Genomic DNA, 15,274 nt, shown 5'->3' with positions numbered 1-15,274 from the left:
AGAACTATTTACACGTTTGAACAGCTCTGTTTGATGGATGTCTGGGGAATCTAACATTATTGAGGTAGAGAAATTGTATAATCACAATGCCAAAAATTATTTTTGTTTGTTTTTTGTTTCTAGTCCAAATATCTTAAATTTCTTAGATCAGGTTTGGTTTTGTTTCACCTTCAGAAGGAATAAGTCAAAACTAAGTGTTTTTTCCTTCAAATGAGCAAAACTATCTGCCAATAAATGGTAAAATAATCATATTTTTGCTCTTAAATATATATAATTGGATTAGAAACAAGACAAAAAAATCAAACATAATTTTTTTGATGCCCAAATGTTTTAAACTCTCTTGAAGTAATCAGTCACAGGACTTAAAAACACACGCCAATGATAAACTTTCACTCTGTTATGGTTAAACAGCAGTGACTCTACAAATCATGTGTTCTGTGGCTCCTGATCAGCTATAATTCAGACTCAACATTGCATTTCTTGCTATGTGACTTATGCAGATGCGCACATTGCGATGTTAATGCTGAAATGATAAATTGTGCAGTCCTAGAACACAATTATATATATATATATATATATATATATATATATATATATATATATATATATATATATATATATATATATATATATATTTGTTAATCTGGTATCAGGAAGTAGCTTATCATTTTGGAGGGAAACATCTACAAGAAGCAGGGCAAGTATTGCTTTTTAAAATATGTTTATTAGCTTTTAGGGTTATTTGTAGACAGTGTTGGTATTCATCATCTTGTATATTGAAGATTTAAGAGTGAAATGCATAAGTATGAGACGAAAATGAAGAGATGATCAAATGATGTCTCATGGAAAAACTACAACGTTTATTTAGAAAGTCCATCCAGCTAAAAGAAGAATTCAACAATTTGGACAAACACCTGGATTCTTGGTTTTGTGCATAGGTTACTCTAACTATTTATGCTCAACATGAGGATACTTTTTTAGTGGTGAATCATAATTATTATTTATTACATTATAATTATCTGAGCATTTTCTCACGAAGATGTACTATACTGAAATAGCACAGAAAAGTATGCATGATCCATATATTTTACATACCATTGTGTCCCTATCGAGTGTGCAAGACTTTCAACAGTGGTATCGGATGATTCTTAGAAAAGTAACTGCTGAAAATGACAGTAGGCCTATTAAATCATTAATTGTGCTTATGGCTTGTTTATATTTGCTCCAATGTTGGATTAAGATTAAAAAGAATATGTGTATTGTAATTAACTCTTTTTTTTAATTAAAAACTATGATGCTCAAATTGTACTTTCTTTTTCTTAGGTGTCAAAGTCTTTCACTGATTTGATTAATTTGTGTGTTTGTGTGGAATCAGACTTAATTGGAAATTGGGCAATTAAAGATGCACTTGGTTGTAAATTAGACACTTCTTTATGCAGTTGCGTTTGGTGACGATAGCTGTGCGTCGATTCAGTGTCATTTCTGCAAACTGAAACCATATCAGACAAAAAAAACTATTTAAAAAAATATATTTTTAAACTTAAGTATTTTTATTTACCTAATTTCTTAAAGACGGAACCATAAAGGTCTATATAAAGTATACTGATTACCCAGTTAAATTTGACTAAATGTCGGTCTGCCTAATATACTTTTTTTTTCCTCCCCTGAGTATCGCCGACGAACCTGCGTAAAAACATCATTGAGCGCGTACTCTGCGCTGGGATCTCGTCGGGGTCCTCGGTACCACCGCCCCGAAACATGGATAATCCATTTTGACCGCTAGACGCGAGCTGCCGTGTGCTGAGATCGCTCGTTCGGGGCTACACCCACACTGAGCTCCTGATCCTAGGGCAGGCAGGCAGAGTGTAAAATGGCGCACAGCTGTCGGTGGCGGTTCCCTGCTCGGCCCGGAGGGAGCAGCAGCTCGGGCACCGGGAGGAAAGCGGGCCGAATTCGAGTCAATGCTTCCCTCCTTATCAGCGCGGGAACAAATCCGAACGCGAACGGGCTCGGGCCCGGTTTCGACGCTGCGTTGCAAGTGTCCGCTGCCATCGGCAGCAACCTGCAGAAATTTCGGGATGTTTTGGGGGAGTCGAGCGGCTCCAGTAGCGGGGAGGTAAGCGGGACCCTGGCTAAAGCGTTAGCCTCATTCATGATCAACGCAGGAATTGCAAAATAACTCGGCGGCTGAGTAGCAGCTCTAAGTTGCTAAGTGAGGAGAGTGAGTGAGTGTGCTAGTTATTTTGCTGCGCAGCAGACACATGCCTCCATCCATGTGCTGTTTTTCTTACTATGGGACCACCACTGACAGGCTAAACTGCTAGCTAGCCCACATCAAAACATGCACCTCTTTCTATCTAACGACTGGTGTTGCTGCTTCTCTGTAGTCCAGTTGTCTATGTTGAGGCGATCTAGCATCATATTTAGTGACCCTGAGGAGTTTGCGTCCATTTTTGACAGGATGGAGATGTGAAGCTAGATAACTGAAGGTTGCTTTGGCTTGAACTTGCTTCAATTCAAATCTGAGTCTCGCTTATCGCCGCTTTTTTTACGTTAAACATCATGAAAACCATTTTAAGCTAAAAGTGATCAAAATACTGAACTTTGCTCGTAGCTTGTGAGTCTCTGATGTATCTAAGGATTAATAAAGGATGACGTTTAAAAATATGTAACGTTAGCAACCATCGACTGCACTGTTTCTTTTTAAACTGCGTTTTCACTCATAACGAGATTAAATTATACCCTACTACATACATCCGTCTTAAACTGCCAGGTTAGCTCACGGCGTGTCGTTCACCTAAAGACAACTTAGTTCAGACACTTGGTGGGTGTATAACGGAACTTTCCTCTTGTAGTGAAATAACTAGGTTATGGTTTCTCAAGAAGCATAAACGATCAGATTCGAGCAGGACTGAACACCTGGTGCCAGTTGGTTGTTGTTGTCTGAGCATTTAGCGATAGCACGCAGGAGTGCATCTATCCCAGCTGTAGTCTGTTTGGTTTTTAAACTCAAGTTTACAGTCTTGACCCACGCAAAAATGAAGATTAAACTTAAAATGTGTAATGTTCTGTTTATAAAACTATTGTGACTGGCCATATGTGCACTTCTGGTATTATTTTCTTCAGTTATACATTGCCCTCTAGCTTGGGTTGAGAAATGGATGCTAGTAGCCTAAACATCGTTGCTATAAAAATATGCTTCCTGGTCTGTGTTTGTTGTGGAGAATGGGATTTATGTTCACAAATTATTCGTTCACTTCCAAAAGTTTGCAGCGTGTAAATTTTAAAGCTCTGGTGTTTGGTTTCCTTCACCCTCGAGAGGCTGGCTAACGCGTTAGCTTGTTAGCACCCGTGATGCACGGGAAAATGGGAGGTGGACATGTTTTTTTCCCCTCTCAGATATTGCGTAGTAGCAGTATGCATTCGGAACAAAATGTTTTATTTCAACCCGGAATCAAACGATCCCTGTGCAAAACCTCACAGCGGCTGAAGGGACCATATGTTTAGTCAAAGACGCCAAACGCAATGTTTTGAGGTGTGCAAAAGGCGGCTGTAATAAAAAGGGCAGCGTTTGACGAAGGTTGTTATGTGTGGGGGTGTGTACTGTGACAAACTACCATCTTCCTTTCTCGGTAGTACAGCGCTGCGCATCTGAATCGCGGGGAGATCGAAACAAGAGCGGGCGCGAACCAGAAACATGCAAATAGCGTGCTGGATTCTCTGTTTCGCCTCGGGAAATTTTTGGGTTTGAAAACGTGGCGCAGATTTAAGAGCGTGCTGGTGAGGTTCATAGACATGATGTTTTTGAGACGTTTTTTTTATATTATATATTGAGATATTTCAGTAAATCCTAGATTTGCCCTGTTTACTCCACTGAGATGAGGCAAAATATGCAGTTCTCTGCTTCTCTGGGTTCATTGCTTCAGTCTGTTTTGTGTACATGTGATTAGTTTACCATGGAAAATCACACCGAACCAGTGCTATTTGTTTTTAATTATTACTATTTTTAATTAGCAGATGTGTTTTAATTGATTTAAATTGCTTAATTTTTTTTAAGCCAGCACTGCTGAAAAAGTGAGAACTGCTTTAATCAAATGGCACATATAAAACAACTTTCCTTGTGATGTCACTTTGGTTGTATCTGCTATTGGTTATGGTATTAACAAGTATGGAAATGGCAATTTCCACAGCATTGTTCTGTTTTTTGTTTTCTTATTGAATATGCTTTTCGATTAGCAGTTATGCCCTATCATTGTAACAGTTCAGTGTGCTTTAATACACAATTGAAGCCCTTTTGCACAGTGCTCCGTTAAAACATGAATACATTTGTGAAATGTACAAGTAGTCTACGAGCCAGACAGACGGCTAAAATCCCAGTGGAGTTTGCAGCTCATGCGAGTTGCGGACACAGCATTGTAGTTTCATTCAGAGGGGATGTTGTGCCTGGGTAGGATTGTTCTGGTTCATCGCAGCCCGCTGAGCTCACAGAGCAGCCTAAGGCCAGTAGCATGCTCAGTAAACAGAAGCACGCCGCCCCTCCTTCCCATCAGACCCAAATCCAACAGCACGGGCCCACAGGGCCCCAATAGGATTTTACTTCTGATGGCTGCCTTTTAGACTACTTCATTAACCCATTTGGATGGCTTAAAAATGTTTACACAGAGGTAATACGCCGCTGTGATTTCACCAAACGCTGCTCGCTTTCGCTCTGATCGTCCACATTTGAGATATTTTCCTCGTAAATCTAAAGTGCAAATACTAGTCGGTGGCTGCTTGCTAGACAACTGTTACTTTCGGGAGGTGTCCTGTTTAAGTCTCCATTCATCGGCTTCTTTGTGAGGGACGCCATTTGGCTTGCCTTTTAATGTCCAGAGTAAAGCCCCGCTTACAGAAGCAGAATGAGGATCAATATCAAGGCCTTATACAAAAAAAGCAGTTGAATGGATACAGCAAATGAATGCTTTGCTCCGCTGCTTTCTAATGAATGGTGTGGCCTATACGGAGGGAAAAAGTCCAGCAGGTGTTTGGCCTATTTATCTGGAGAGGGCCCTGTCCCCTAGACAGCGTGTGGATCATAGCAGGAAGCTTTGTGTCTGCTTTTATTCCAGCCTTTAAGAAGTGCAGGCAGCTGAAAGAGCACAGACGTGGATATCAAAGGGTGAAGAGCAAGCCCTCCTCCCCCTGGGACAGCGCTGGGAGGGGAATTAGACACAGGCCGTCCCATCCATGGCTTTATTCTGTTTTTGTAGGCGGGCAGAGGGGGTTTCGTCTACCGCTTTTCACTTTATTTTTTGGCCTGGGTGGGGGCTTCGGCAGCCATTGAGCGCATGGACCAGTTCTCTGTGAATTTACGTCCCTCATTACACCTCACAGGAGGCGCATCTTTGTTTTTATCTTAAAGCCATGGCTCTTCATTAGTGTGGGCGTGAGGTGTTAGAACATGCCGTTTCAGAAGCTCTCAGTTTTGGGTGCTCTGAATGTGGGTGCATGAGCAACATTGCAGCATCAGTTCTGTATCTCTCATCAAGGGAAATGTCACTTGATGCTTTTGAAAGTGTGTCAGGAGGCTCAGCAGCAACCACTTGTTTTCGAAATGATTTTTCATATGAGATGAAAGGGAGGTGTGATGACCAGACAGGTTTCTTTCTCTGTGAGTGGTTGGGGTTTGTCCGTTTTGGCTGAGCTGAACGCCACCAGTCTGACCCCAATTTAATGCTTTGCTTTTCCGCGTTGCGTTTATCTTTTGCACAGGATTTTTTTGAGGCAATCTGATGCCTCAGCAGTTGTCAAAACTTCACATTGTTTAGAAATTGGTGATTCAGTGAATTTTTGAAAGGCCTCACTATCACATATCCCCGGGCTTACAGATGATAATCAGTTACATGTCTTGATGTGGTTATTTTGGTTTTCTGTGATTATAGGGGTGTGTGTGTGTGCGCGCGCGCGCGCGTGTGTGTGTGTGTGTGTGTGTGTGTGTGCGTGCGTGTGTGTGTGTGTGTGTGTGTGTGTGTGTGTGCGTGTGTGCGTGTGTGCGTGTGTGCGTGTGTGCGTGCGTGCGTGCGTGCGTGTGTGTGTGCGTGCGTGTGTGTGTTTGTTGGCCACACACACAGTAGTGCAATTATGTCCTGCTCTGGGGAGGGAGAGTTGCCAGGTTGCAGTGTGCTTGCCAGTTTATGCCCAGTTCTTAAGCGAACTGTAGATGCCATGTTGAGCAACTTTCCCGGGTTTTTGACCATCTGCTCAAAACAGGATGTAATGAGTTTATGTAAACAAATAGTCTTGTTTGTTTACCTTTTTATTTACGGGAACTCAGAGGTGGCACAAACAAGTATTTCATTACCTCTTTTAAAAGGAAGAATGAACTGATGCTACTCTGCATTTTCACGTGTTTGAAGGTTGGAAGTTTTCATAACCATACCTTAAAATATACTGAGGTAGGGCTGCACAATAAATAGTGTACACGTCGATATTGCAATGTGCGCATCTGCAGTAGTCACAATCTAAAGCAGGAAATGGAATGTGGAGTTGGGGTTATAGTTGATTATAATCAATGCATAGTTTAATCATAATGGAGAAAGTTTATCGTCTTCATGTTTCCAAAAATTCAACATTACTCATTATCTTTGTTTCACCATTCACATGTTTTAAACGTTTACAAGTTTCTTTTTATGTTGAACACAAAAAGAAGATATCTTAAGACCTCCTACACGTTTAAAACAAGTGAAAGGTGATTAAGGCCCAATCCCAATTCTATTTTGTACTCCGGCCCTTGCAACCGAGGGTTAAGGTGAAGGGCTTCAAAGTTTACCCCTAAGAATTGGGACAGCACTACAGTACCTGCACACGTCATCATATGTCCTCGCGATTTCTTGCTTCATATGAGATCAGACAATCGCGACTGCTGGAGTGATTCCAGTTGTGTTATTTTTTGGTATTGATCTTCAGGAAATAGCTGAAGGCATATATTATGTTATCATAATGATCTAATGCGACAATAAGATCGTAATCATGTGCATTTAACACAGTGGCCATACTCTTCAATGTAAACACAGCATTAACATTATAGCAGAAACTATAAAAAAAAAAAAAAAAACATTGACAGCCACTTGACTTTTCTGACAGGGTATTCCAGTGTCATTGAGTGTCAATGTTGTGGGACTACTATACAGGAGTTATTATTAGGGATTATAGGTCGTGAAATTTAGCGGTTTTTATTTTAGTGTTTTTTTTTTTTTTTTTTTTTTTTTTTTTTTTTTTTTGTATATGTGTGAATGCAAGAGTGTGTGGGTGTTTCCCAGTGTTGGGTTGGAAGAGCATCTCTTGCATAATGCTGGATAACATATGCTGGATAAGTTGGCAGTTCATTCCAATGTGGCAACCACAGATTATTAAAGGCAGTAAGCCGAAAAGAAAATGAATGAATAATTATCCTGTATTTATGTATGTGTTTTTTTGTTTAGTTTTTTTTTTGAAAATGAGAGAACACAAATGAAGGAGAATAACAAACAAGTGTTTTTGTTTACCTTCTCCTTCACCGATATCTCTCTTCCCCCCATCCTGCTCTGGCAGCAGGTGCTTTGGCCGAGCCGAGTGACACTTTCTCGAGCCCAGTTTCGACGCTCACCCCCCACTACCACCACTCCTTCGGTCTCAGCCGTGGGTGTTGATTGAGCAGCCAAAGTGAATAGTCAGAGAACTTGTATTGCGGGGGTGAGTTGTTTAGATTAGCTTTTCATGTGTGCTTGTCAGCCACTGGTCCTTTTCATCATGCGGCATCTTCGCTCCATGCCTATATGGTCAGAATGATGCTCTGTGGTGCCCTGTTTCTCCTGCCCTGCATTCCTCCATCCCTCCTCCCTCTCCTCATGTCTAGAGGATGTTGTTTACATCTTGCAGTGAGCCTCACACACAAGGTGGAGGAGGGAGTGTGTGTGTGTGTGTGTGTGTGTGTGTGTGTGCGCGCTTTTGAGTGCCTGAGGCAGAGTCGTGCTGTCATTGAGAGCTACTCATGGTGTCACACTGACTTTGAGCTCCACTGCTCACAGCTCTCTAGTACTCTATCACCTTCGGCTCAACAGTAGAGCTGCAATGAAATCATCGTAGCTCTGGGAGCCTACATTCAAAAGCAGAATAAAAAGCTATAGTCAAAAAAAAAGGGTGTGGGAAGCGGAACAGAATTAGCGCTTAAATTAGGCATGGGGCAGTATAAGATTCTGACCATATGATAACCTTGGATAAAAATACGGTATTTTACGGGATTGCGATTACTGCTCTAAAATATATTCTTTTTAAACGTCTGGGTAAAAAAAAAAAAAAAACATTTTTCCGCTTTGAACACAATATATTTTGTTTTGAGAATTGTGAAAAATATTTTGAAGCAGTAAACATGTCAGGGGATATAATTCAAATGAATTACTGACTTCTGCTGTCATCATTTGTTTCAAAAACACAGATTTATTTACAATTTAAAACAGCAGCTTTGGATAACATTTTTGCTTGAGATACTATAGTTCTAAAAAAAAAAAGTAAATAAAAAAAAATCTTAAACATAGCTTAGGAACGGTAATACAGAATGTTTTGGTGGCTTTAAAACCTTGACTTTTCCAACCGTGGTATACCTTAAACGATTATTGTCCCATGCCTAGCTCAAATAACATAATTGGATAATCAATCTAGAGGGCTAAGCAGTGGCGCAGTAGGTAGTGCTGTTGCCTCACAGCAAGAAGGTCGCTGGTTCGAGCCTCGGCTCAGTTGGCGTTTCTGTGTGGAGTTTGCATGTTCTCCCTGCGTTCACGTGGGTTTCCTCCGAGTGCTCCGGTTTCCACCACAGTCCAAAGACATTCGGTACAGGTGAATTGGGCAGGCTAAATTGTTCGTAGTGTATGATTGTGTGTGTGTATGTGTGTGTGTGTGGATGTTTCCCAGAGATTGGTTGCGGCTGGAAGGGCATCCGCTGCGTAAATACTTACTGGATAAGTTGGTGGTTCATTCTGCTGACCCCGGATTAATAAAGGGACTTATGCTGTGTTCACACCAGATGCGGAACGTGCGGATAAATCGCGCTATTCAAGCGTAAATTGCCGCGTGAACATTTGAGGTTACTCACCTCATTCGCGCGTCAAACCCCACTTCATTCGCGCGTCAAACCCCGCTTCATTTGCGTGTCAAATTCACTTCAGAACAGATGCGGATTCGCGTGAGGCGCAGGGCTTCTGTCTGCCCGGTGACTCTAGCTTCTTTGCTAAAAGGGTAACATGGATTTTATGAAGACAATTGCAGTGCTTATGTTCTTTATGAAGGCTGAAAAACCGCGTTGATACGTTTAGTCCACTACATGCTTTCAGAGGTGCATCCAGCTCTGTGAGCTCATAAACTCCTCCAGAAATGGAACCTGGATCATGGAGGCTTTCAGCGGTGCTTCTGACTGAGCCAAGCCCAGTTTAATGACTTGTTGTGGGTGTCGCCTGGAGGATTTCCCCCGGGACACCATCAACAGATTCTACGTCACAATCACACCCCCACTAGAGCAAGCTTCTGATTGGTTAACGCGGCTGAATGAACTCGAGATTCGCGCGAAACGCTCGTTAATCGCATCAAACTCGCAAAACGCTCAAATCGCCCCTCGCAATTTGCGTCATTCGCGCCTATCGCGCTGCATGATGTCTATTCGCACGTTTGCCTTGACTTAACATGTAAATCACTCGCGCTTGACGCGCGTTCCGCATCTGGTGTGAACGCAGCATAAGCCAACAAGAAAATGAATGAATGAATAATCAAACTATTCTTTTAATTCAAGACATGATGAGGTTGTTAACATGATGCCATATTAGACACATTTACGCAAAGGAGAAGTTTCTCCAAAATGAAATATTGCAATGCCTGCCCAACTCTCACACTTATACTTTTGTAATATGCAATTTTTAACATTATCAAACAGCACTTTTTATCTGGAGAGACTAAGGCCCCATTTACCAAATTCAGATTTTTTGCACCTATGTGACACAGATCGGATCTGTTCTATGGCCGTGTAAACCGAAATAAAAAGCTCGCATTCGGATATTCTGAGATCAGTTTCAGGCCTCCTTCAAATGTGGAAATAAATCAGATATAATTTGGATATGTGACAATGCTACTGTCTTGTAAACAGTCAGATCAGATTTATTGAGGCATTCCGTTTTATATGTTATTAAACTTGCAACAATGTGGTGCTTCTCCACGGTTTAATGACATAGAAGGAAGAGCGTGTGAGGAAACACTAAAGTGGTAAACAACAACAACAGAGGAAACATGGAGGAGGAAAGAAATCAGTCGCCACAATTTGTTCCCACCAGACCTGAGATCTCTCTCGAACCAACAAATTCCTCTGAATGGTGGAGGACACCATATATAAACCATAGGTGCAAGCTGCGATGACGGCCCTTTCCCACCTCAAAATCATTTTTAAAGTTGGGCGAACTTCGTGTTGTAACTTTTGCTTTTTGTCGCTATTAATACACTCACTGCGGGCTCTAACACCAGTTCACACACAGGCAAATGCTACATCTTCAACTACACACACACCTCAGAGCTATACCATTACATAAACTGCGTGGGGGTAAATCTGGACTGAACCATTCACATCTTATACTACACTCTGCATATTTCGCAGAGCTAAAAACAAGACAATTTCTTCCATCTTGGGTAGTGTGGCACAGATGCCAGATCCCGCCTTTATGCATGCGTAACATCGTAAATGGTATAGCAAGTGTAAACATGAACTGGATATGGGTAGGCCCACCCGTGTGTAATAAATGTGTGTAAACCTATATTTATTCAGTTTTTTTTTAAATTAATTTCAGTAATATTATTGACTAATGTAAAAATGTTAATCTGATTTATGTACAATGCCGTTTGTACAGTAATATTTTTACTATAGTAAAAAGTATTTTTTTTATCTAGTCATTTACTAGATATCTTATATGACAACTTGCTTTACCAAATAAAGTGAATCTAATTGGATTTGCATTTTAAACATTAAATAAAAGTTTAAAAGATATTTTTATTTCATATATTAAGGTTTTAGTTATGATACTCTGCAGAAAATAATTCAGCAGAAATCTGCAGACTTTTAACAAAATTCTCAGCAGAAATGGCAAAAAACGTCTGCAGATTCCGTCTGGCCCTAGATGTGTCACAATTAAAACAATGTGTAAACGGATGGGCAAAAAAAATTAGATATAGGCAACAAATCGGAATTGGGCATTAAGACCTGACATTGTAAACGGGGCCTAAGAGAATTATCAGAATCAGAAAGAGCTTTATTGCAAGGTATGTTCACACATACAAGCAACTTGTTTTCGTGACAGAGCTTCTACAGTGCAACAGAATTACAGAGACAGGACAAAAAACAGATAATAAATATATTTTAAAAATAGAAGTATTGTATGCAAATACACAAACTGACGATTGTATGTACAGGTATAGTACTATATACAACGCTATGTGTGCAGCTGTTGTGCAAATTGACATGTAAAGTGTGTTGTTAGATAAGTGTTTAAGAAGTGTATAGCAAGTAGTGATGTTTGTTTCATAATTGTTATCATCAAGTGCTCATGAAAGGGATTGCCTGAGGGAAGAACCTGTTTTGTGTCAGGCTGTTCTGGTGCACAGTGCTCTGTAGCACTGGTTACCAGAAGGTAACAGTTCAAAGAGGCTGAGTGTAAGCGGTTCAGAGTGATTTTGGTAGCCCTTCTGCTTGCTCTGGATAAGTACAGCTCTTGAAGAGTAGGAAGGGTTGTACCATTGATTCGCGCAGCAGTTCGAACTATTCTGCGTAGTCTTCGAGGGTCAGATTTGATAGCTGAGCTAAATCAGACAGTTATTGATGTGCGGAGGACTGATTTAATGATGAATCAGTCTAGACCCACAGTTATTTATAATTATTAAAAGTAAATCCTAAAGCTATTTGACAAAAGTCTTGCCATCGGTCCCAGTTGTAAGAGCAACAATTTACAAATAATAACTTGACTTCTAGTTGATCATTTGGAAAAGTGGCAGAAGGTCGATTTTTCTAATGAATCATCTGTTGAACTGCATCCCAATCATCACAAATACTGCAGAAGACCTATTGGAACCCGCATGGAGCCAAGATTCTCACAGAAGTCAATCAAGTTTAGTGAAGGAAAAATCAAGGTTTGTGATTAAATTCAGTATGAGGGGGTGCGTGAGATCTGCAGAGTGGATTGCAACATCAACAGCCTGAGGTATCAAAACATATGGCTGCCCATTGCATTACAAACCACATAAGAGGACAAATTCTTCAGCAGGATAGAACTCCTTCTCATACTTCAGCCTCCACATCAAAGTTCTTAAAAGCAAAGAAGGTCAGTGTGCTCCAGGATTGGCCAGCCAAGTCACCAGATATAAACATTATTGAGCTTGTCTGGGGTAAGATGAAGGAAGCATTAAAGATGAATCCAAAGAACCTTTAGGAACTCTGGGATCCTGCAAGAACACTTTTTTTGTCATATCAGATGATGTTAATAGGTTATTTGAGTCATTGCAGAAATGTATAGATTTGATCGACCAAGCTCATGGGAGTCATACACAATATTAATTAGTTTTCCACTGCACCATGACTTTATATTCTCCTGTACATTATTGCTGTTAAGTGACCAGACTTTTGTCTAAGCAATGTCAGACCTTGCAGTCCTAATTAAATATCAAGGCATTATCATATTTTATTTTGGTAAAATAAGTGTAATCTACAGGACTTTTCCTTTCAAATAAGCTAATTCTGTTCCAAATGATCATTAGAAGTCAAGTTATTATTTGTTGTTTCTAAAACTTGGATGAGCGACAAGACTTTCATCAGGTAGTGAATTCTATATTGTTACCTTTGTCTTGTTATTGTAATAAGGCTTTTTATTAAAGTGATATTTATAAAATGTTTATAAATGACCTGTTTTTGCCTTGACAGCCAGAGAGGATGATAAGGTAATAAACTCAAAACATGCTCTCTTCAAAAGCAGAAAACAAATTCATTATCCACATGGGTTAATCGTAAACATTATTTCTATAGGGCTGCATTCCTGGTCCTCGTTTTCTTTATTATGTTCACTGGTTGATGATATGAAAAATGCTTAATTGAGATGATCCGTTAACACTGATCATCTGATAACAGACCTTCATTTAATTTTGGGCTGCTTCCCGTAAGAAATTTGTCACCATATGTTGAAATTAAAGCTGAACGGGGATTTGTTAGTGAGATTGGACTTGTATGTGTGCAGTCTCCGGCGGCATCTGTTCTACAAACTGGACCGAAGGGAATTTAGCTGCAGCCCCACATGCTGCTATAAATAAAGAATATGAAATGAAACGCCCCCTAAGGCTTGAAAATCAACACAATAGGCTGTTTAAGGAACTTGCGGACATTAATCATCTTTTGAGAGGTAGGAGCTGGTGCATAGTGAAATGTTGTCAGTGCTTGTTTAATCCAATAAAGACCCATATACTCTCTGTAATTGTTGTAGCAGTAGGAACATTTAGCAGTATGTAGGCAAATGGACGTGTAAATCGGTTTCAACAGGATACATTAAACATCACTTGATCACTTTTCTGATGATTGATTGGTTGAGATTTCATAAAGTGTTTTACATAAAGTGCATTTGTCATTAGTATTTTTATAAGTTTATTTTTTTATAGTTTTCACTTTGTGTAAAATCATCAGCTTCAGACCACCAGCCCATGCAGACCGATGTCTTGTGTGCATTGTCACATTTTCTCATTTCTTTTATTATAACATTATTCCATTTGAATCATTTGGTTTAATAGGCATATGGCTTCAGGTTTCAAACGTTTATGGGTTTCTTTTTGTTTGTTCTTCAAATAAAAAGAGATGAAAACCTGTAATCATTAGCAGCATCCCAAATCAGACCCTGTAGTTTTTCAGGATTTTTTGTGGACAATTTTGCTATAGATTTTATATATATATATATACACCATAGGATGTCTAATCCCATCTTTGCATTGACTTAACATGTAAATCACTCGCGCTTCATCCGCGTCTGCTTACACTCAAATATATCACTTGTGTTTCGTATACGACATCTATAAATCATGTAAAACAATTCTTTGCAAACTGAAATAAATATAATTTGATTAAATGGTTTGGGGTTAGATGTTTTATGGGATTATGTACTTTTTTGCAGCTATTTTGCGTTTAAATTAAGAATTTTACAGAATTGCTAAAATTAGCGACTTTTTGTTGATTTTGCGTTGGATTCATTGATTGCGGAATCGAGAAAGGGAGTCTGCTAAATGCCACAATTTACACCATGCACTTGTGCACTATGTACTTATGCACTTACATATGCTATGCTGTTAAGTGTGTATGTAGTGACGTCCCAAGTGGAACGCTATCAGGTTTTTTTTCTAAGCGAAAATTCAAACCATTTCCCTGATGACGTTTGACGATTGCCAAATTAGTGAAATAAAAGACCAAACTACCAAAGAATACCTGCCATGAGTATAACCGCATTCACCATCGGAATTACCATCATGGCAGAATAATTCAAAATAAATAATCCAACATAAGTGACCAAAAGCTCCACCCCTTCCGCTTCGTAAGCAAATCAGCGGCTGTTAAGTGTGTGAAGTGTCCACCATTCCACGCTTTTTTTAGTTTTTTTTTTACGGTTAAATAAGTGCATTATCCGGGTGCCCTTATTTTTTTTAATTTTAAGTGTGAATGCATTACCCACACTATTTATACTACAAAATAAAATAGTGCAAAACTATGCGATTTGGGACGCACCTATCGACTTCCACAGTAAGAGTAGCAAATACTATGGAAGTTAACAGTAACAGGTTTATAAAGTATCTTTTTTTTGTGTTAAATAGAAGGAAATTCAAAGTTTTGAATGAAGTAAATGGTTAATAAATGATGACAATGTTCATTTTTGCATGAGCTTTCCTTTTAAGATTGACTGCTTATTTAAAATTGAAGATGTCCTCTTATGTCAATTTCAAAAGTCATAGTAAAAGGGAATTCCTTTTGATACGCTCCATGTTCCAGTTAGGCCCATAAAATCCTTTTAAATGCTCCGCGGACCTGGCCTCTTCACATGAACACAGACGATTAGAGTATGCCTTCTCTCAGTGTGTGTCCTTGTGAGTACAACTTAATTCACACCAAGGACACTTCAATGACTGAGACATTTTTATCACAACATAAAACAGTGCGCCCAGCTGCAGAGCAGACAGTAATTACAGTAATCATCTGCACTGTAAGCCA

At 39.7% G+C, this 15,274-nt stretch overlaps 1 protein-coding gene across 2 annotated transcripts in view; it reads left to right on the top strand.

The window, feature by feature from the left end:
- Positions 1 to 1,824: 1,824 nt before the first annotated feature.
- Positions 1,825 to 15,274, top strand: part of kmt2a (lysine (K)-specific methyltransferase 2A) — a 40,707-nt gene continuing 27,257 nt past the window's right edge. The window contains 1 exon segment of one of the 2 annotated variants that reach the window (NM_001110279.1): positions 1,825 to 2,116. In NM_001110279.1, the coding sequence (NP_001103749.1) occupies positions 1,871 to 2,116 (246 nt within the window). In that variant the 5' untranslated portion in view covers positions 1,825 to 1,870. 2 annotated transcript variants of the gene reach the window in all.

This window comes from Danio rerio, chromosome 15 (assembly GCF_049306965.1).
Source record: "Danio rerio strain Tuebingen ecotype United States chromosome 15, GRCz12tu, whole genome shotgun sequence".
NCBI lineage: Eukaryota > Metazoa > Chordata > Actinopteri > Cypriniformes > Danionidae > Danio > Danio rerio.
This window is presented reverse-complemented; position numbering and strand designations above follow the sequence as displayed.